Source organism: Scyliorhinus torazame, chromosome 24 (assembly GCF_047496885.1).
Source record: "Scyliorhinus torazame isolate Kashiwa2021f chromosome 24, sScyTor2.1, whole genome shotgun sequence".
NCBI lineage: Eukaryota > Metazoa > Chordata > Chondrichthyes > Carcharhiniformes > Scyliorhinidae > Scyliorhinus > Scyliorhinus torazame.
This window is the reverse complement of record NC_092730.1, coordinates 9,639,101-9,659,535: the sequence shown is the minus strand read 5'-3', so window position 1 is coordinate 9,659,535 and position 20,435 is coordinate 9,639,101. Positions and strand designations below refer to the sequence as shown.

Here is a 20,435-nt window from a genome sequence, read left to right as displayed (position 1 = left end):
GGGCTGGAGGAGGTTACAGAGATAGGGAGGGTTGTAGGGGCTGGAGGAGGTTACAGAGATAGGGAGGGTTGTCGGGGCTGGAGGAGGTTACAGAGATAGGGAGGGTTGTAGGGGCTGGAGGTGGTTACAGAGATAGGGAGGGTTGTAGGGGCTGGAGGAGGTTACAGAGATAGGGAGGGTTGTAGGGGCTGGAGGAGGTTACAGAGATAGGGAGGGTTGTAGGGGCTGGAGGAGGTTACAGAGATAGGGAGGGTTGTAGGGGCTGGAGGGGGTTACAGAGATAGGGAGTGTTGTCGGGGCTGGAGGGGGTTACAGAGAAGGACTCGAACACTGTTCGCTGTCCCTCCCTCCTGGCCCCTGAAGGCGTTGTAGCCTCGGAGATTCCTCTTAGTTTGCCGGGTCTCCAGGTTTGAATCCTTCCCTCCCAGTCCCGCTGGGTGACCCGGGGTGCTGAGTCACCACTGGTATCTGAAGGGGCCGCTCCATTGACAGGACGGGCTTCCGTGCTGCCTGTGCTCACAGGTTGTCCCGGCTCCCGCGTCACCCCCGCGCTGTTCGGCATGGTGGGGCGTCACAAAGCGCGAGCCATGGTCATCCGGAACCGCGACCCACCCGCTCGCCGCGTGGCCAGGGGCGGACAGTGGAGTACAGCCGCCGCCGGGAACTCACCCAGGACCCGGTGAGTGGCACTGAGGCCGATTGTGGGCCTGGGTGAGATGGGCTGACTCAGCTCGCCCCTTTCCTGCCCCGTGCACCCAGACAGAGAGCGGTGAATGGTGGACTTCTATCTTTCTCTGCCAAGCGGCTTTTACCAGAGAGCGACGAGGAACGCCGGTGGGTCTGGTTTCTTTAATATTCTTCTTCCTCGTGAAACATGCAATTAAATGTTTCTCAGCCACCACCACCACCACCAACCCCAGGCTTTGGCCTAGCCTAGATTAGGAGGTATAGGCCTCAGGTTTTGGCCTCGTCTAGCTTAGTAGGCCCCAGGATTTGGCCTAACTAAGATTTCGAGATGTAGGCCTCAGCCTTTTGCCTAGCCGGAATATGGAGGTGTAGGCCCCAGGCTTTGGCCTAACTAAGATTTGGAGATGTCGGCCTCAGCATTTGGCCTAGCCGGAATATGGAGGTGGAGGCTCCAGGCTTTGGCCTAGATTTGAGATTTAGGCCTCCGGGTTTGGCCTAGCCTGGATTTGGGAGGTTTAGGCCCTAGGCCTCAGGCCTGGCCCAGCTTGGCTGCGCCCTGCGGCCTTCGGCTAGAGTGACCACCTCCCGCGGTGACCCTTCCCTTCTGGAACCCTGGTCCGGTATTCCGCCACGCGGCCCAGCAACAACCAACTTGGAGGCGACGGAGAAACAAGCGAGAGAGGGTTTCGGCATCCAGTCCATTCTGGTGTGGTGTTCCTTTTTTATAAAAGGGATTTTTAATTAATTTTCAATTAAAAAAAACAAAAACAAAACAGCAGTTCCTCTCGCGCTTCAAAACTAATAACGGAGAAAATAAAATAAGCACCCTCACCTCCTCACACGCAGGTGAGGAAAGGAGAGGTTTGATTGCTGAGCTTTCTAAATCGCCACCCTCCATTTTCCTGGAGAGGCCTAAAATTAAGAAAGTGCCCCAGCGAGAGAGAGTGATGCGCAATTCCACCAGCGCCCTCTCTCGCCCCGTGCGCCAAATCGGGGCCCCAGACCCGCGGGGCCGCGTAATTTCCCTACCCCTGCTACCCGCCCACTACCTGCTACCCTCTTCCCCAGCCCCTCCCCGCCCACACACAGTTCCGCGCTCCCGGGAGGCGTCCCCCTTCGTCCGGAGGCCCTCACTTGGCCTGCTGAGGGCTGAACTTGTTGGGCATGTGGAGTTTCTGCATGCCCCGGATTTTATCGAGGAGCTCTTTCACGAATTCCTGGAGGAGGAGGAGAAAAACAAAAATTAAACTCGTCAGCTCTCGTTTGTTCAACGCCTTCTCAATTTTCAACGTTGCCCCCCCCCGCCCAAGGAGAGAGATGCTTCACCGATCCGAAGGCCTGGTTCGAAAACCGGAGCAGAAGTAGGCCCTGTGGAAGCAGTCCGGCCTTCCCCGACATCCAGTCATCTCATCCTGCACTCCTCGGTACTAACACAGGAATCACCGAGTTACCAACTCTCACAACTATTTACACACCCAGGAGAAAGAGTGGCTGATCGGTTGGCTGATAGGCCGAGGCCTTGCCGTGGGGGAAGCAACAGGGAACTATCGCCTCACCGCCCCCCCTCCCTCCCCCCTTCGCTCCCGGGCAAGTTTTTTAAAAAATGGCCCAAGGCTTGATCAAATTCCTTTTATTTGCAGAGCGTGGGTCCCTGTGTAGCGAGCGTGAATGAGGCAATCTGCCGACTCGGCTGATTACCGTCGGTGGGTTGTTAGCGTAGCTGTCGGCGCACTCGGGGTTGTTTCATGAGTGCTGCCCAGCCGGGGAATCACGTCCGCCATACGGTGTTTTTTTTTTTTTTGCCAGAGCGGGATGGTTGAGCGACTTCTGTGGTCTTGCCCAATACGGAGAATATTGGACAATCTCAGCAGGTCTGACGGCCTCTGTGGAGCGAGGAGGGAGCTCACGTTTCGAGTCTGTGGTTGGGGAGCGGTGGGGCTGGAGAGGGAGCCAGGAATGGGTTAACGGGCAGGTTCAGTCGGCAGCTAGGAAGGCAAATGCAATGTCAGCATTCACGTCGAGAGCACTAGGATACAAGAGCAGGGATGTACTTCTGAGGCTGCATAAGGCTCTGGTCAGACCCCATTTGGAGTATTGTGAGCGGTTTTGGGCCCCGTATCTAAGGAAGGATGTGCTGGGGCCTTGGAAAGGGTCCAGAGGAGGTTCACAAGAATGATCCCTGGAACGAAGAGCTTGTCGTACGAGGAACGGTTGAGGACTCTGGGTCTGTGCTCGTTGGAGTTTAGAAGGATGAGGGGGATCTTATTGAAACTTACAGAATACTGCGAGGCCTGGATAGAGTGGACGTGGAGAGGATGTTTCCACTTGTAGGAAAAACTAGAACCAGAGGGCACAATCTCAGACTGAAGGGACGATCCTTTAAAACAGAGATGAGGAGGAATCTCTTCAGCCAGAGGGCGGTGAATCTGTGGAACTCTTTGCCGCAGAAGGCTGTGGAGGCCAAATCACTGAGTGTCTTTCAGACAGAGATGGATCGGTTCTTGATTAATGAGGGGGTCAGGGGTTATGGGGAGAAGGCAGGAGAATGGGGATGAGAAAATATCAGCCGTGATTGAATGGCGGAGCAGACTCGATGGGCCGAGTGGCCTAATTCTGCTCCTATGTCTTGCGGCCTTCTGGTGACGATTGACAAAAGATGTCGAGGACAGAAAGCCCGAGGGAACGTCACTGGGGCTGATTCAGGCTGAGAAGGGGATGATTGCGGCCGATAACGAGATTAGAATGTGCCAATGGCTGAACAAGAGGTGAAAATGTGTCGAATCGAAGGACAACGAGGAACAGGGAACAGATAGCCCGGGGGGGGGGGGGGAGAGAGAACGGTGAGGGACATGCGCACCGATAAAATAAATTGGTAGAAATCGAGATGGGGTGGAGGTGGAGGAGAGAGTTCACAGGCTGAACTCAATGTCGAGGCCGGAAGGCTGTAAAGTGCCTCATCGGAAGGTGAGGTGCTCTTCGTCCAGTTTGCTCGGGGCTTCACTGGAACATTGCAGCAGGCCCAGAGCGGACGCGAGGGCAGGACGGGGAGCTGGAATAGGCAGCGACAGGAAGGTCTGGGTCCCGCTCGCAGACGGACCGAGCGGGTTCGGCAAAAGCGGGTCGCCCAGTCCGCGCTCCGTCTCTCCGATGCGGAGTAGGCCGCACCGGGAGCAGCGAATGCAGTAGGCCCAGACTGAAGGAGGTGCGCGGGAAGCGCTGCCTCACTTGGAAAAGAGGGGGTTTCGGGGGATGGGGAGCAGGGAGGAGGTGAAGGGACAGGCGTTACCCCTTCTGCGATTGCACGGGACGAGGGTGAGGAGTTGGGGGGGTTGATGGAGGAGTGGAGTGTTTATCCCCAGAACTTGAAATGGGAAGGTCAAGGAAGGGAAGTGTCGGCGATGGGGTCCATGCGAAGGTGATAGAGGGGAGGAAATTGGCAGCGGAACTAATACATTCGTTGTTGATGTGGCATAGGGTATCGGAGGAATGGAGGTCGGAAGGGACGGGACAAGATGGAGTTAAGATAGGAAGTTGTCCGGGGTTGGAGGACGATGAGGTTGGAAGATGTGGAGTGACGATCTCCCGAGGAGCTGAGGTCAGTGACAGTCTCGGGCTTGACGCTCGGTGGTGGGGTCAGGCTCAAGGAGGAGCCAGGTCCGAGTGGGTGATCGGAGCAGATCATTGTCCTCTTCCCTGTCCGCCGACGTTCCCCAAGAACATTGCTGATTCCTGACATCACTCTGCCTGCGTCAACTGGCCTTGTCCCCCGCTGTGTCAATAGTTGTGAGAGATTAAAATTTGGTGTTCTTGTGTTTGTCCGGATGACTGAAGGATGGTCCTACTGAATGGTAGAGCAGGCCGGAGGGCACCAATGGCTGCCTTCTGCTCCGATATCCCACACTATCTTTGGTTCACAAACATCTCTCCAATTTGAAATTCACACAATTGATCAATTGCGAGGAGATTCCCGAACTTCCCAAGCCTTCGTGGGTCAAAGTGCTTCACGACTTCAATTCCCGGAAGGTCTGGCTCAAACACTTAGGCTTTTCCCACCCACCCACCCACCCACCCACCCACCCCAATCCGAGACTCCCCAACCCACAGGAATAGCTTCTCTCTGTATCTCTCTCTCTCTCCCTCTCTCTCGCGCTCTCTGGCGCTCTCTGTCTCTCTCTCCGTCTTTCCCTCTCTCTCTCTGTCTCCTCTCTCTCTCTTTACCCCCCCCTCTCTCTTTACCCCCCCCCCCCCCCGCCCCCCGCCCTATCCCCGTAACCCCACCTAACCTGCACATAAGGGGCAATTTATCATGGGCAATCCACCTAACCCGCACATCTTTGGACTGTGGGAGGAAACCGGAGCACCCGGAGGAAACCCACGCAGACACGGGGAGGACGTGCAGACTCCGCACAGACAGTGGCCCAGCGGGGAATCGAACTGGGGTCCCTGGCACCGTGAGGCCTCGGTGCTGCCAACATAGGAACAGGAGAAGGCCATTCGGCCCCTCGAGCCTGTCCCGCCATTCAATGAGCTCATGGTTAATTTGTGGCCTAATTTCATCAACCTGCCTTTGGCCTATTATCGGGCGGAGAAGATTCAGGGATGGAGCAGGGAGGAGGGGAGGGGGGCTTTGTGGGTGAGGATCGGGGTGGGCTCTTGTAGGGGGGTGGGGGTTGCGGGCGTCGGCAGCGCCGCCGTTCCCGATGGCCCCGGGGACGTATTCGGTGATTCCGGTGGTGGTGGCCACGCTGGAGATCTGGAGGCGGTTTAGGCAGCATCTTCGGGGAGGGGGGGGGCGATGCCGATTAGGGGGAATCAAGGGTTCGAGCCGGGGAGGACGGATGCGAGAGTCGGGGGATGGGTAGAGAGGGGGATTAGGGCGATGGGCAAAGAAGGATCGGTTTCTGGGAGGGCGGTTTGGGAGTTTGGAGGAGCTCAGTGAGAAGTTTGGGTTGGCGCAGGGGCGGGAGTTTCAGGTACATGCAGGTGCGGGACTTGGCAAGGACGGACGTCCCCACCTTCCCGATAACGACGGCCTCCTCGTTGCTGGAGGCGGTGCTGTCAGCGAGGAGGGGGTTGGAGAGGGGGGGCAGGGGTTGTCTCTGCGATTTGTGGCAGGATTCTGGAGGACGGGGTGTCCATGGAGGGGGTTCAGGCGAAGTGGGAGGGAGAGTTGGGGGCAGCGCTGGAGGAGGGATTGCGATGCGAGGTACTATGGAGGGTGAATGCCTCGACTTGGTGCCAGCGACGGAGCCTCGGGACTACAGCGGGGACGGAGCCTCGGGCCGGGGACGGAGCCTCGGGCCTACGCCGGGGACAGGGCCTAGGGCCAGGGGTGGAGCCTCGGGCCTATGGCGGGGCAGAGTCCCAGCTTACGCCGGGGACGGAGCCTCGGGCCTAAGCCGGGGACAGAGCCTAGGGTCTACGCCGGGGACAGAGCCTAGGGCCTAAGCCGGGGACAGAGCCTAGGGTCTACGCCGGGGACAGAGCCTAGGGCCTACGCCGGGGACGGAGCCTCGGGCCTGAGCCGGGGACAGAGCCTAGGGTCTACGCCTCGGACAGAGCCTAGGGCCTACGCCGGGGACGGAGCCTTGGGCCTGAGCCGGGGACAGAGCCTAGGGGCTACGCTGGGGACAGAGCCTTGGGCCTGGGCTGGGGATGGAGCCTCGGTCTGGGTTGACACAGCTGAGGGTGGTGTACACTTGGGACTGTGAGGGGTGGGGTGGGGTGGGGGGGTTGGTTTCTTTTTCGTTTGTTTGAGTATTATGAACATTTGTCAAATAAAATTACTCCAACAAAAAAAATGTCTCCGCTTAACAAAAATCTAGCCCAGATTTAAAACGGACAACTGACCGAGCTTCAGGTGTTTGTGGGAGAGAATTCCTAACCTTTCCCACCCTTTGAGTGGAGACGTTCTTCCCAACATCTCTCCTGGTCCGGCCCTGATGTTTAGATCTGCCCCCTGGTTTTAGAATCTCCAACCAACGGAAATAGTTTATCTCTATCGCTCCTGTCTTTCGCTGTTAATATCTTGAAGACTTCGATCAGGTTGCTCCATAATCTTCAAAATGCTCGCGAAAACAGGCCTGATTTGTGTAACCTCTCCTCGTCACCCAGAGGGTCATTGTTCGAGTTTATTGATCACCGTGGTAAACCTACACTGCTCAACCTGCCAGGTCGATACTGCCTTCCGAAGGTCTGAGGCCTCAAGTGTTGCTGAGGGTGACTGCAGGCTGGGGCCTAATCAGGGCCTCGTGCAGCTAAAGTAGACATCTCCCCCCTCCCCGCCCTCGTGCTCTCTGGCCCTCCAGGTGTAAAGGACATCGTCCTGTTCACGTTCGAGATTTTTTTCCCCCCACTTGTTTGCGATGTTTTGTTGATCCGTGTGTGCGAAACCTCGAAATCTCTTCCCTCCCTCGCCGTTTGAACCTTCCTTTCCCCCCCCCCCCCCCCCGGCTCGGATATTTGCCTGTTCAATCCTCCCTCGCTCCAAACTGGGTGATCTGACCTTTGCCCCTCGTTGGAATCCATTAGACCTCAGTTCCTCCCTCCCCCATTAATGATCCCCTTTCACTATCTCAGTCATGTTACACTTTCACCCACACACACACCCTCCCACCCCCAGCTCTCCCCTCACTCGGGGTGGGTGGGTGGGGGAGGGGAGGCATCTCTTCTGAGGGATTGAATAGGTCCCTTCCACCCAGAGTGGCGGCGGACTTTTTTTACGTTGGCCCGAGGGTGTGGGGCAGACGGAGTCTCGGGCCTGGGCTGGGGACGGAGCCTCGGGCCTACGCCGGGGACGGAGCCTCGGGCCGCCTGGGCCGGAGACGGAGCCTCGTGCCTGGGCCGGAGATGGAGCCTCGGGCCTGGGCCGGGGACGGAGCCTCGGGCCTACGCTGGGGACGGAGCCCAGGGCCAGGGATGGAGCCTCGGGCCCACGGCGGGGGCGGAATCTCGGCCTACGCCGGGGACGGTGCCCAGGGGTCAGGGATGGAGCCTCGGGCCTACGGCGGGGGCGGAGTCTCGGCCTACGCCGGGGTCAGAGACTCGGGCCTATGCTGGGGACAGAGACGAGACTGGGGACGGAGCCTCGGGCCTACGCCGAGGACAGAGCCTCGGGCCTGGGCTGGGGATGGAGCCTTGGGCCAGGGGTTAAAAGCTTCCAACTTGACTTGTTTTTGTTAAGGCCGCATTCTAAACCTAACGTCCTCTCAAACATTCACGGCTGGGTTGTGTACTCACGTCAGTGGGCTTGTAGCATTCGATGAGGAGCTCCTGCAACAGAAAATAACAAATGTTCGTTACCACAAAGGACGAGTGGAAGATTGAACTCCCCGAATGCTCAGACACGAGCTAGGCCTGAGCTTGTTAATGTAAATTACACCCAGGTCCCAGGGGCTGCTTTCCCCTTTGAGGGGGAGAGCTGTCTGGTGGTGATTTAACCTGAGGGTCCCCACACCTCAGGCGAGGGTGAGAAGGTGGGGGTCTTCATCAATAACCTCAGCCGGCACGGGATTGAACCCCCCTCTGGTATCCTCGCCCTGCGTCACAAACCAGCTGCCCAGCCCACTGAGCTAAACCACTGCATCTTTGAGAAGGTTAAGGAATCGAACGGTCGAATATCTCACTCGATCCCTTCAGGCGAGGGTCCAGCCTGCTGGGTTTGGAGGCCCCTCCAGGAACGGCCGGCAGGTGACCCTCCACTGAAGGAGTATTGGTCAGCTGCGGGGGTCCGGGAGAGAGCGGAGTCCGGGGGGGAGGGAGCTCAGGGGGTCCGGTGGGAGCTCAGGCCCTGGATTGAGGCTGTGATGGTTCGCGAGTGAGAATGGGGTTAATTCCTGGCCAGGCCTGTACACAGGAGTCCGGATCGCACATCCTCACCTTCACTCTGGCTGCCCGCTCCTCTTCACTCTCCAGATCGAGGAGCTCGTCAACGTCAATCTCCAACTCGGGAATCGCCTCTTCCTGCAAGAAATTCAGAGAGGGGTCAACATGTTCCACCAGACACACACACACACACAGACACAGACACACACACACACACAGACACACACACACACACAGACACACACACACACACACAGACACACACACACACAGACACACACACACACACAGACACAGACAGACACACACACACACACAGACACACACACACACAGACACACACACACACACAGACACACACACACACAGACACACACAGACACACACAGACACAGACACACACACACACACACACACACACACTCACATTCACACACACACACACACACAGACACAAAGAACAAAGAAATGTTCAGCCCAGGAACAGGCCCTTCGGCCCTCCAAGCCCGTGCCGACCATGCTGCCTGACTAAACTACAATCTTCTACACTTCCTGGGTCCGTATCCCTCTATTCCCATCCTATTCATGTATTTGTCAAGATGCCCCTTAAATGTCCCTATCGTCCCTGCTTCCACCACCTCCTCCGGCAGCGAGTTCCAGGCACCCACTACCCTCTGCGTAAAAAACTTGCCTCGTACATCTACTCTAAACCTTGCCCCTCACACCTTAAACCTATGCCCCCTAGTAATTGACCCCTCTACCCCGGGGAAAAGCCTCTGACTATCCACTCTGTCTATGCCCCTCATAATTTTGTAGACCTCTATCAGGTCTCCCCTCAACCTCCTTCGTTCCAGTGAGAACAAACCAAGTTTATTCAACCGCTCCTCATAGCTAATGCCCTCCATACCAGGCAACATTCTGGTAAATCTCTTCTGCACCCTCTCTAAAGCCTCCACATCCTTCTGGTAGTGTGGCGACCAGAATTGAACACTATACTCCAAGTGTGGCCTAACTAAGGTTCTATACAGCTGCAACATGACTTGCCAATTCTTATACTCAATGCCCCGGCCAATGAAGGCAAGCATGCCGTATGCCTTCTTGACTACCTTCTCCACCTGTGTTGCCCCTTTCAATGACCTGTGGACCTGTACTCCTAGATCTCTTTGACTTTCAATACTCTTGAGGGTTCTACCATTCACTGTATATTCCCTACCTGCATTAGACCTTTCAAAATGCATTACCTCACATTTGTCCGGATTAAACTCCATCTGCCATCTCTCCGCCCAAGTCTCCAGACAATCTAAATCCTGCTGTATCCTCCGACAGTCCTCATCGCTATCCGCAATTCCACCAACCTTTGTGTCGTCTGCAAACTTACTAATCAGACCAGTTACATTTTCCTCCAAATCATTTATATATACTACAAAGAGCAAAGGTCCCAGCACTGATCCCTGTGGAACACCACTGGTCACAGCCCTCCAATGAGAAAAGCATCCCTCCATTGCTACTCTCTGCCTTCTATGACCTAGCCAGTTCCGTATCCACCTTGCCAGCTCACCCCTGATCCCGTGTGACTTCACCTTTTGTACTAGTCTACCATGAGGGACCTTGTCAAAGGCCTTACTGAAGTCCATATAGACAACATCTACTGCCCTACCTGCATCAATCATCTTAGTGACCTCCTCGAAAAACTCTATCAAGTTAGTGAGACATGACCTCCCCTTCACAAAACCATGCTGCCTCTCACTAATACGTCCATTTGCTTCCAAATGGGAGTAGATCCTGTCTCTAAGAATTCTCTCCAGTAATTTCCCTACCACTGAAGTAAGGCTCACCGGCCTGTAGTTCCCGGGATTATCCTTGCTACCCTTCTTAAACAGAGGAACAACATTGGCTATTCTCCAGTCCTCCGGGACATCCCCTGAAGACAGTGAGGATCCAAATATTTCTGTCAAGGCCTCAGCAATTTCCTCTCCAGCCTCCTTCAGTATTCTGGGGTAGATCCCATCAGGCCCTGGGGACTTATCTACCTTAATATTTTTTTACACACGCACAAACAAACACACACGCACACACAGACACACACACAGACACACACACACACAGACACACACACACACAGACACACACACACACACAGTCACACACACAGACACACACAGACACACACACAGACACACACACAGACACACACAGACACACACACAGACACAGACACACACTCACACACACACGTCCCCCCTCTTCCACGGACCAACAAAACATCGCTCCCAGCTCAGAGCCTGCACACTGTGGCCCCAGACCCCACTCCAGGCAGTTTAACCAAATAATCTACGCCGACACCCCCACTGTCGCTTAGGGAGTGCCGCACTGTCAGAGGGTCAGTACTGAGGGAGTGCCGCACTGTCAAAGGGTCAGTACTGAGGGAGTGCCGCACTGTCAGAGGGTCAGTACTGAGGGAGTGCCGCACTGTCAGAGGGTCCGTACTGAGGGAGTGTCGCACTGTCAGAGGGTCAGTACTGAGGGAGTGCTGCACTGTCAGAGGGTCAGTACTGAGGGAGTGCCGCACTGTCAAAGGGTCAGTACTGAGGGAGCACCGCACTGTCAGAGGGTCAGTACTGAGGGAGTGCCGCACTGTCAGAGGGTCAGTACTGAGGGAGTGCCGCACTGTCAGAGGGACAGTACTGAGGGAGTGCCGCACTGTCAGAGGGTCAGTACTTAGGGAGTGCCGCACTGTCAGAGGGTCAGTACTGAGGGAGTGCTGCACTTTCAGATGGTCAGTACTGAGGGAGTGCCGCACTGTCAGAGGGTCAGTGCTGAGGGAGTGCCGCACTGTCAGGGGGTCAGTACTGAGGGAGTGCCGCACTGTCAGAGGGTCAGTGCTGAGGGAGTGCCGCACTGTCAGAGGGTCAGTGCTGAGGGAGTGCCGCACTGTCAGAGGGTCAGTGCTGAGGGAGTGCCGCACTGTCAGAGGGTCAGTGCTGAGGGAGTGCCGCACTGTCAGAGGGTCAGTGCTGAGGGAGTGCCGCACTGTCAGAGGGTCAGTACTGAGGGAGTGCCGCACTGTCAGAGGGTCAGTACTGAGGGAGTGCCGCACTGTCACAGGGTCAGTACTGGGGGAGTGCCGCACTGTCAGAGGGTCAGTACTGAGGGAGCGCTGCACTGTCAGAGGGTCAGTACTGAGGGAGTGCCGCACTGTCAGAGGGTCAGTACTGAGGGAGTGCCGCACTGTCAGAGGGTCAGTACTGAGGGAGTGCTGCACTGTCAGAGGGTCAGTACTGAGGGAGTGCTGCACTGTCAGAGGGTCAGTACTGAGGGAGTGCCGCACTGTCAGAGGGTCAGTACTGAGGGAGAGCCGCACTGTCAGGGGGTCAGTACTGAGGGAGTGCTGCACTGTCAGAGGGTCAGGAATGAGGGAGTGCCGCGCTGTCAGAGGGTCAGTAGTGAGGGAGAGCCGCACTGTCAGGGGGTCAGTACTGAGGGAGTGCCGCACTGTCAGAGGGTCAGTACTGAGGGAGTGCTGCACTGTCAGAGGGTCAGTACTGAGGGAGTGCCGCACTGTCAGAGGGTCAGTACTGAGGGAGTGCCGCACTGTCAGAGGGTCAGTACTGAGGGAGTGCCGCACTGTCAGAGGGTCAGTACTGAGGGTGTGCCACACTGTCAGAGGGTCAGTACTGAGGGTGTGCCGCACTGTCAGAGGGTCAGTACTGAGGGAGTGCCGCACTGTCAGAGGGTCAGTACTGAGGGAGTGCCGCACTGTCAGAGGGTCAGTACTGAGGGAGTGCCGCACTGTCAGAGGGTCAGTACTGAGGGAGTGCCGCACTGTCAGAGGGTCAGTACTGAGGGAGTGCCGCACTGTCAGAGGGTCAGTGCTGAGGGAGTGCCGCACTGTCAGAGGGTCAGTACTGAGGGAGTGCCGCACTGTCAGAGGGTCAGTACTGAGGGAGTGCCGCACTGTCAGAGGGTCAGTACTGAGGGTGTGCCGCACTGTCAGAGGGTCAGTACTGAGGGAGTGCTGCACTGTCAGAGGGTCAGTACCGAGGGAGTGCCGCACTGTCAGGGGGTCAGTACTGAGGGAGTGCCGCACTGTCTGAGGGGCAGTACTGAGGGAGTGCCGCACTGTCAGAGGGTCAGTACTGAGGGAGTGCCGCACTGTCAGAGGGTCAGTACTGAGGGAGTGCCGCACTGTCTGAGGGTCAGTACTGAGGGAGTGCCGCACTGTCAGAGGGTCAGTACTGAGGGAGTGCCGCACTGTCAGAGGGTCAGTACTGAGGGAGTGCCGCACTGTCAGAGGGTCAGTACTGAGGGAGTGCTGCACTGTCAGAGGGTCAGTACTGAGGGAGTGCTGCACTGTCAGAGGGTCAGTACTGAGGGAGTGCCGCACTGTCAGAGGGTCAGTACTGAGGGAGTGCCGCACTGTCAGAGGGTCAGTACTGAGGGAGTGCCGCACTGTCAGAGGGTCAGTACTGAGGGAGTGCCGCACTGTCAGAGGGTCAGTACTGAGGGAGTGCCGCACTGTCAGAGGGTCAGTACTGAGGGAGTGCCGCACTGTCAGAGGGTCAGTACTGAGGGAGTGCCGCACTGTCAGAGGGTCAGTACTGAGGGAGTGCTGCACTGTCAGAGGGTCAGTACTGGGGGAGTGCCGCACTGTCAGAGGGTCAGTACTGAGGGAGTGCCGCACTGTCAGAGGGTCAGTACTGAGGGAGCGCTGCACTGTCAGAGGGTCAGTACTGAGGGAGTGCCGCACTGTCAGAGGGTCAGTACTGAGGGAGTGCCGCACTGTCAGAGGGTCAGTACTGAGGGAGTGCCGCACTGTCAGAGGGTCAGTACTGAGGGAGTGCCGCACTGTCAGAGGGTCAGTACTGAGGGAGTGCCGCACTGTCAGAGGGTCAGTACTGAGGGAGTGCTGCACTGTCAGAGGGTCAGTCCTGAGGGAGTGCTGCACTGTCAGAGGGTCAGTACTGAGGGAGTGCCGCACTGTCAGAGGGTCAGTACTGAGTGAATGCTGCACTGTCACAGGGTCAGTACTGAGGGAGTGCCGCACTGTCATGGGGTCAGTACTGAGGGAGTGCCGCACTGTCAGAGGGTCAGTACTGATGGAGTGCTGCACTGTCAGAGGGTCAGTACTGAGGGAGTGCTGCACTGTCAGAGGGTCAGTACTGATGGAGTGCTGCACTGTCAGAGGGTCAGTACTGAGGGAGTGCCGCACTGTCAGAGGGTCAGTGCTGAGGGAGTGCTGCACTGTCAGAGGGTCAGTACTGAGGGAGTGCTGCACTGTCAGAGGGTCAGTACTGATGGAGTGCTGCACTGTCAGAGGGTCAGTACTGAGGGAGTGCCGCACTGTCAGAGGGTCAGTACTGAGGGAGTGCTGCACTGTCAGAGGGTCAGTACTGAGGGAGTGCCGCACTGTCAGAGGGTCAGTACTGAGGGAGTGCCGCACTGTCAGAGGGTCAGTGCTGAGGGAGTGCTGCACTGTCAGAGGGTCAGTACTGATGGAGTGCTGCACTGTCAGAGGGTCAGTACTGAGGGAGCGCCGCACTGTCAGAGGGTCAGTACTGAGGGAGTGCCGCACTGTCAGAGGGTCAGTACTGAGGGAGTGCTGCACTGTCAGAGGGTCAGTACTGAGGGAGCACCGCACTGTCAGAGGGTCAGTACTGAGGGAGTGCCGCACTGTCAGAGGGTCAGTACTGAGGGAGCACCGCACTGTCAGAGGGTCAGTACTGAGGGAGTGCCGCACTGTCAGAGGGTCAGTCCTGAGGGAGTGCTGCACTGTCAGAGGGTCAGTCCTGAGGGAGTGCCGCACTGTCAGAGGGTCATTACGTCCCTTGGAAGTGACCCCGTGCTCACGGTGGGATGAGCAGGTCAGAGAGCCTGAAATGATGAATTTGCTCGTTGTCCCTAACCTCTCGAACAAGAAGGAGAAAGTCCATCAGCCTCCTGGACATTCGGTTTGAACAATGATCTGGACGCGGAAGCAGTGAACCTGCCGGTTCGCGATTGTTTCGGCGAGTTTCTGCGCGTTTCTATATTTGTGAAACTGGACAAGCCGGTTCCGAACCAGCTTCCTCACCCCACAGTCAGAATCAATCTGGGAAAGGTTCATCCAATCTCCGAAACTCAGCTGGCTCTCCGCCTCCCCGAAGGCAGGGCGTTTTACAAACTAGATGGTTTATTTTTACATTGGTGCACGAGGCGCCCATTGAGAAGGAACGTTAATCGCTTCTGTGAGAGTGTAGTCACTGCCGGAGCCAAGATAGCTTGTGCACAGTAACCTCCTCCAGCCCCTACAACACTCCCTATCTCTGTAACCTCCTCCAGCCCCGACAACACTCCCTATCTCTGTAACCTCCTCCAGCCCCTACAACCCTCCCTAACTCTGTAACCTCCTCCAGCCCCGACAACACTCCCTATCTCTGTAACCTCCTCCAGCCCCTACAACCCTCCCTATCTCTGTAACCTCCTCCAGCCCCTACAACCCTCCCTATCTCTGTAACCTCCTCCAGCCCCTACAACCCTCCCTATCTCTGTAACCTCCTCCAGCCCCTACAACCCTCCCTATCTCTGTAACCTCCTCCAACCCCCTACAACCCTCCCTATCTCTGTAACCTCCCCCAGCCCCGACACCCCTCCCTATCTCTGTAACCTCCTCCAGCCCCTACAACCCTCCCTATCTCTGTAACCTCCTCCAACCCCCTACAACCCTCCCTATCTCTGTAACCTCCTCCAGCCCCTACAACCCTCCCTATCTCTGTAACCTCCTCCAGCCCCTACAACCCTCCCTATATCTGTAACCTCCCCCAGCCCCTACAACCCTCCCTATCTCTGTAACCTCCTCCAGCCCCGACAACCCTCCCTATCTCAGTAACCTCCTCCAGCTCCTACAACCCTCCCTATCTCAGTAACCTCCTCCAGCCCCTACAACCCTCCCTATCTCAGTAACCTCCTCCAGCCCCTACAACCCTCCCTATCTCTGTAACCTCCTCCAGCCCCGACAACCCTCCCTATCTCAGTAACCTCCTCCAGCTCCTACAACCCTCCCTATCTCTGTAACCTCCTCCAGCCCCTACAACCCTCCCTATCTCAGTAACCTCCTCCAGCCCCTACAACCCTCCCTATCTCTGTAACCTCCTCCAGCCCCGACAACCCTCCCTATCTCAGTAACCTCCTCCAGCCCCTACAACCCTCCCTATCTCTGTAACCTCCTCCAGCCCCTACAACCCTCCCTATCTATGTAACCTCCTCCAGCCCCGACAACCCTCCCTATCTCAGTAACCTCCTCCAGCTCCTACAACCCTCCCTATCTCAGTAACCTCCGCCAGCCCCTACAACCCTCCCTATCTCAGTAACCTCCTCCAGCCCCTACAACCCTCCCTATCTCTGTAACCTCCTCCAGCCCCGACAACCCTCCCTATCTCAGTAACCTCCTCCAGCTCCTACAACCCTCCCTATCTCTGTAACCTCCTCCAGCCCCTACAACCCTCCCTATCTCAGTAACCTCCTCCAGCCCCTACAACCCTCCCTATCTCTGTAACCTCCTCCAGCCCCGACAACCCTCCCTATCTCAGTAACCTCCTCCAGCCCCTACAACCCTCCCTATCTCTGTAACCTCCTCCAGCCCCTACAACCCTCCCTATCTATGTAACCTCCTCCAGCCCCTACAACCCTCCCTATCTCTGTAACCTCCTCCAGCCCCTACACCCCTCCCTATCTCTGTAACCTCCTCCAGCCCCTACACCCCTCCCTATCTCTGTAACCTCCTCCAGCCCCTACAACCCACCCTATCTCTGTAACCCCCTCCAGCCCCGACAACCCTCCCAATCACTGTAACCTCCTCCAGCCCCTACAACCCTCCCTATTTCTGTAACCTCCTCCAGCCCCTACAACCCTCCCTATCTCTGTAAACTCCTACAGCCCCTACAACCCTCCCTATCTCTGTAACCTCCTCCAGTCCCAACATCCCCTCCCTATCTCTGTAACCTCCTCCAGCCCCTACAACCCTCCCTATCTCTGTAACCTCCTCCAGTCCCTACAACCCTCCCTATCTCTGTAGCCTCCTCCAGCCCCTCCAACCCTCCCTATCTCTGTAACCTCCTCCAGTCCCCTACAACCCTCCCTATCTCTGTAACCTCCTCCAGCCCCTACAACCCTCCCTATCTCTGTAACCGCCTCCAGCCCCTACAACCCTCCCTATCTCTGTAACCTCCTCCAGTCCCCACGACGCTCCCTATCTCTGTAACCCGCTCCTGCCCCTACAACCCTCCCTATCTCTGTAACCTCCTCCAGCCCCCTACAGCCCTCCCTATCTCTGTAACCTCCTCCAGCCCCTACAACCCTCCCTATCTCTGTAACCTCCTCCAGTCCCCACGACCCTCCCTATCTCTGTAACCCGCTCCTGCCCCTACAACCCTCCCTATCTCTGTAACCTCCTCCAGCCCCGACAACCCTCCCTATCTCAGTAACCTCCTCCAGCTCCTACAACCCTCCCTATCTCTGTAACCTCCTCCAGCCCCTACAACCCTCCCTATCTCAGTAACCTCCTCCAGCCCCTACAACCCTCCCTATCTCTGTAACCTCCTCCAGCCCCGACAACCCTCCCTATCTCAGTAACCTCCTCCAGCCCCTACAACCCTCCCTATCTCTGTAACCTCCTCCAGCCCCTACAACCCTCCCTATCTATGTAACCTCCTCCAGCCCCGACAACCCTCCCTATCTCAGTAACCTCCTCCAGCTCCTACAACCCTCCCTATCTCAGTAACCTCCTCCAGCCCCTACAACCCTCCCTATCTCAGTAACCTCCTCCAGCCCCTACAACCCTCCCTATCTCTGTAACCTCCTCCAGCCCCCGACAACCCTCCCTATCTCAGTAACCTCCTCCAGCTCCTACAACCCTCCCTATCTCTGTAACCTCCTCCAGCCCCTACAACCCTCCCTATCTCAGTAACCTCCTCCAGCCCCTACAACCCTCCCTATCTCTGTAACCTCCTCCAGCCCCGACAACCCCTCCCTATCTCAGTAACCTCCTCCAGCCCCTACAACCCTCCCTATCTCTGTAACCTCCTCCAGCCCCTACAACCCTCCCTATCTATGTAACCTCCTCCAGCCCCTACAACCCTCCCTATCTCTGTAACCTCCTCCAGCCCCTACACCCCTCCCTATCTCTGTAACCTCCTCCAGCCCCTACACCCCTCCCTATCTCTGTAACCTCCTCCAGCCCCTACAACCCACCCTATCTCTGTAACCCCCTCCAGCCCCGACAACCCTCCCAATCACTGTAACCTCCTCCAGCCCCTACAACCCTCCCTATTTCTGTAACCCTCCTCCAGCCCCTACAACCCTCCCTATCTCTGTAAACTCCTACAGCCCCTACAACCCTCCCTATCTCTGTAACCTCCTCCAGTCCCAACATCCCCTCCCTATCTCTGTAACCTCCTCCAGCCCCTACAACCCTCCTATCTCTGTAACCTCCTCCAGTCCCTACAACCCTCCCTATCTCTGTAGCCTCCTCCAGCCCCTCCAACCCTCCCTATCTCTGTAACCTCCTCCAGTCCCCTACAACCCTCCCTATCTCTGTAACCTCCTCCAGCCCCTACAACCCTCCCTATCTCTGTAACCGCCTCCAGCCCCTACAACCCTCCCTATCTCTGTAACCTCCTCCAGTCCCCACGACGCTCCCTATCTCTGTAACCCGCTCCTGCCCCTACAACCCTCCCTATCTCTGTAACCTCCTCCAGCCCCCTACAGCCCTCCCTATCTCTGTAACCTCCTCCAGCCCCTACAACCCTCCCTATCTCTGTAACCTCCTCCAGTCCCCACGACCCTCCCTATCTCTGTAACCCGCTCCTGCCCCTACAACCCTCCCTATCTCTGTAACCTCCTCCAGCCCCCTACAACCCTCCCTATCTCTGTAACCTCCCCCAGCCCCCTACAACCCTCCCCTATCTCTGTAACCTCCTCCAGTCCCCACAACCCTCCCTATCTCTGTAACACGCTCCAGTCCCTACAACCCTCCCTATCTCTGTAACCTCCTCCAGCCCCCTACAGCCCTCCCTGTCTCTGTAACCTCCTCCAGCCCCTACAACCCTCCTATCTCTGTAACCTCCTCCAGTCCCTACAGCCCTCCCTATCTCTGCAACCTCGTCCAGCCCCTACACCCCACCCTATGTCTGTAACCTCCTCCAGCCCCTACAACCCTCCCTATCTCTGTAACCACCTCCAGTCCCTACAACCCTCCTATCTCTGTAACTTCCTCCAGCCCCGACAACACTCCCTAACTCTGTAACCTCCTCCAGCCCCTACAACCCTCCCTATCTCTGTAACTTCCTCCAGTCCCTACAACCCTCCCTATCTCTGTAACCTCCTCCAGCCCCTACACCCTCCCTATCTCTGTAACTTCCTCCAGCCCCGAAAACACTCCTATCTCTGTAACCTCCTACAGCCCCTCCAACCCTCCCTATCTCTGTAACCTCCTCCAGTCCCTACAACCCTCCCTATCTGTCACCTCCTCCAGCCCTACAACCCTCCCTATCTCTGTAACTTCCTCCTGCCCCTACAACGCTCCCTATCTCTGTAACCTCCTCCAGCCCCTACACCCCTCCCTATCTCTGTAACCTCCTCCAGCCCCTACAATCCTCCCTATCTCTAACTTCCTCCAGCCCCTACAACCCTCCCTATCTCATTAACCTCCTCCAGCCCCTACAACCCTCCCTATCTCTGGAACCTCCTCCAGCCCCGACACCCCTCCCCATCTCTGTAACTCCTCCAGTCCCTCCAACCCTCCCCATCTCTGTAACATCCTCCAGCCCCTACAACCCTCCCTATCACTGTAACCTCCTCCAGCCCCTACACCCCTCCCTATCTCTGTAATCTCCTCCAGCCCCGACACCCCTCCCCATCTCTGTAACCTCCTCCAGTCCCTCCAACCCTCCCCATCTCTGTAACCTCCTCCAGCCCCTACAACCCTCCCTATCTCCGTAACCTCCTCCAGCCCCTACAACCTCCCCATCTCTGAAACATCCTCCAGCCCCTACAACCCCTCCCTATCTCTGTAACCTCCTCCAGTCCCTCCAACCCTCCCCATCTCTGTAACATCCTCCAGCCCCTACAACACTCCCCATCACTGTAACCTCCTCCAGCCCCTACACCCCTCCCTATCTCTGTAACCTCCTCCCGCCCCTACAACCCTCCCTATCTCTGTAACCTCCTCCAGCCCCTACAACCCTCCCTATCTCTGTAACCTCCTCCATCCCTACACCCCTCCTATCTCTGTAACCACCTCCAGCCCCTACAACCTCCCTATCTCTGTAACCTCCTCCAGCCCCGACAACCCTCCCTATCTCTGTAACCTCCTCCAGCCCCTACAAACCCTCCCTATCTCTGTAATCTTCTCCAGCCCCTACAACCCTCCCTATCTCTGTAGCCTCCTCCAGCCCCTACAACCTCCCCATCTCTGTAACATCCTCCAGCCCCTACAACACTCCCTATCACTGTAACCTCCTCCAGCCCCTACACCCCTCCCTATCTCTGTAACCACCTCCAGCCCCTACAACCTCCCTATCTCTGTAACCGCCTCCAGCCCCTACAACCCTCCCTATCTCTGTAACCTCCTCCAGCCCCTACAACCCTCCCTATCTCTGTAACCTTCTCCAGCCCCTACAACCCTCCCTATCTCTGTAACCTCCTCCAGCCCCTACAACCCTCCCTATCTCTGTAACCTCCTCCAGCCCCGACAACCCTCCCTATCTCTGTAACCTCCTCCAGTCCCTACACACTCCCTATCTCTGTAACCTCCTCCAGCTCCTACACCCCTCCCTAACTCTGTAACCTCCTCCAGCTCCTACACCCCTCCCTAACTCTGTAACCTCCTCCAGCCCCTACAACCCTCCCTATCTCTGTAACCTTCTCCAGCCCCTACAACCCCTCCCTAT

General features: G+C 57.0%; 2 protein-coding genes across 2 annotated transcripts in view; one reads left to right on the top strand and one right to left on the bottom strand.

Annotated features, from left to right (window-relative positions):
• Positions 1–20,435, top strand: part of slc8a4a (solute carrier family 8 member 4a) — a 903,507-nt gene that overhangs the window by 353,394 nt on the left and 529,678 nt on the right.
• On the bottom strand, positions 1,402–14,547 carry LOC140399874 (protein phosphatase 1 regulatory subunit 14B-like). Its single transcript, XM_072489340.1, has 4 exons — positions 14,415–14,547; positions 8,566–8,649; positions 7,927–7,959; positions 1,402–1,904 (listed from the first exon to the last, which is right to left on the bottom strand). The coding sequence occupies exons 1-4, from the start codon at positions 14,454–14,456 to the stop codon at positions 1,818–1,820; spliced, it is 246 nt and encodes an 81-aa protein (XP_072345441.1). The 5' UTR covers positions 14,457–14,547; the 3' UTR covers positions 1,402–1,817.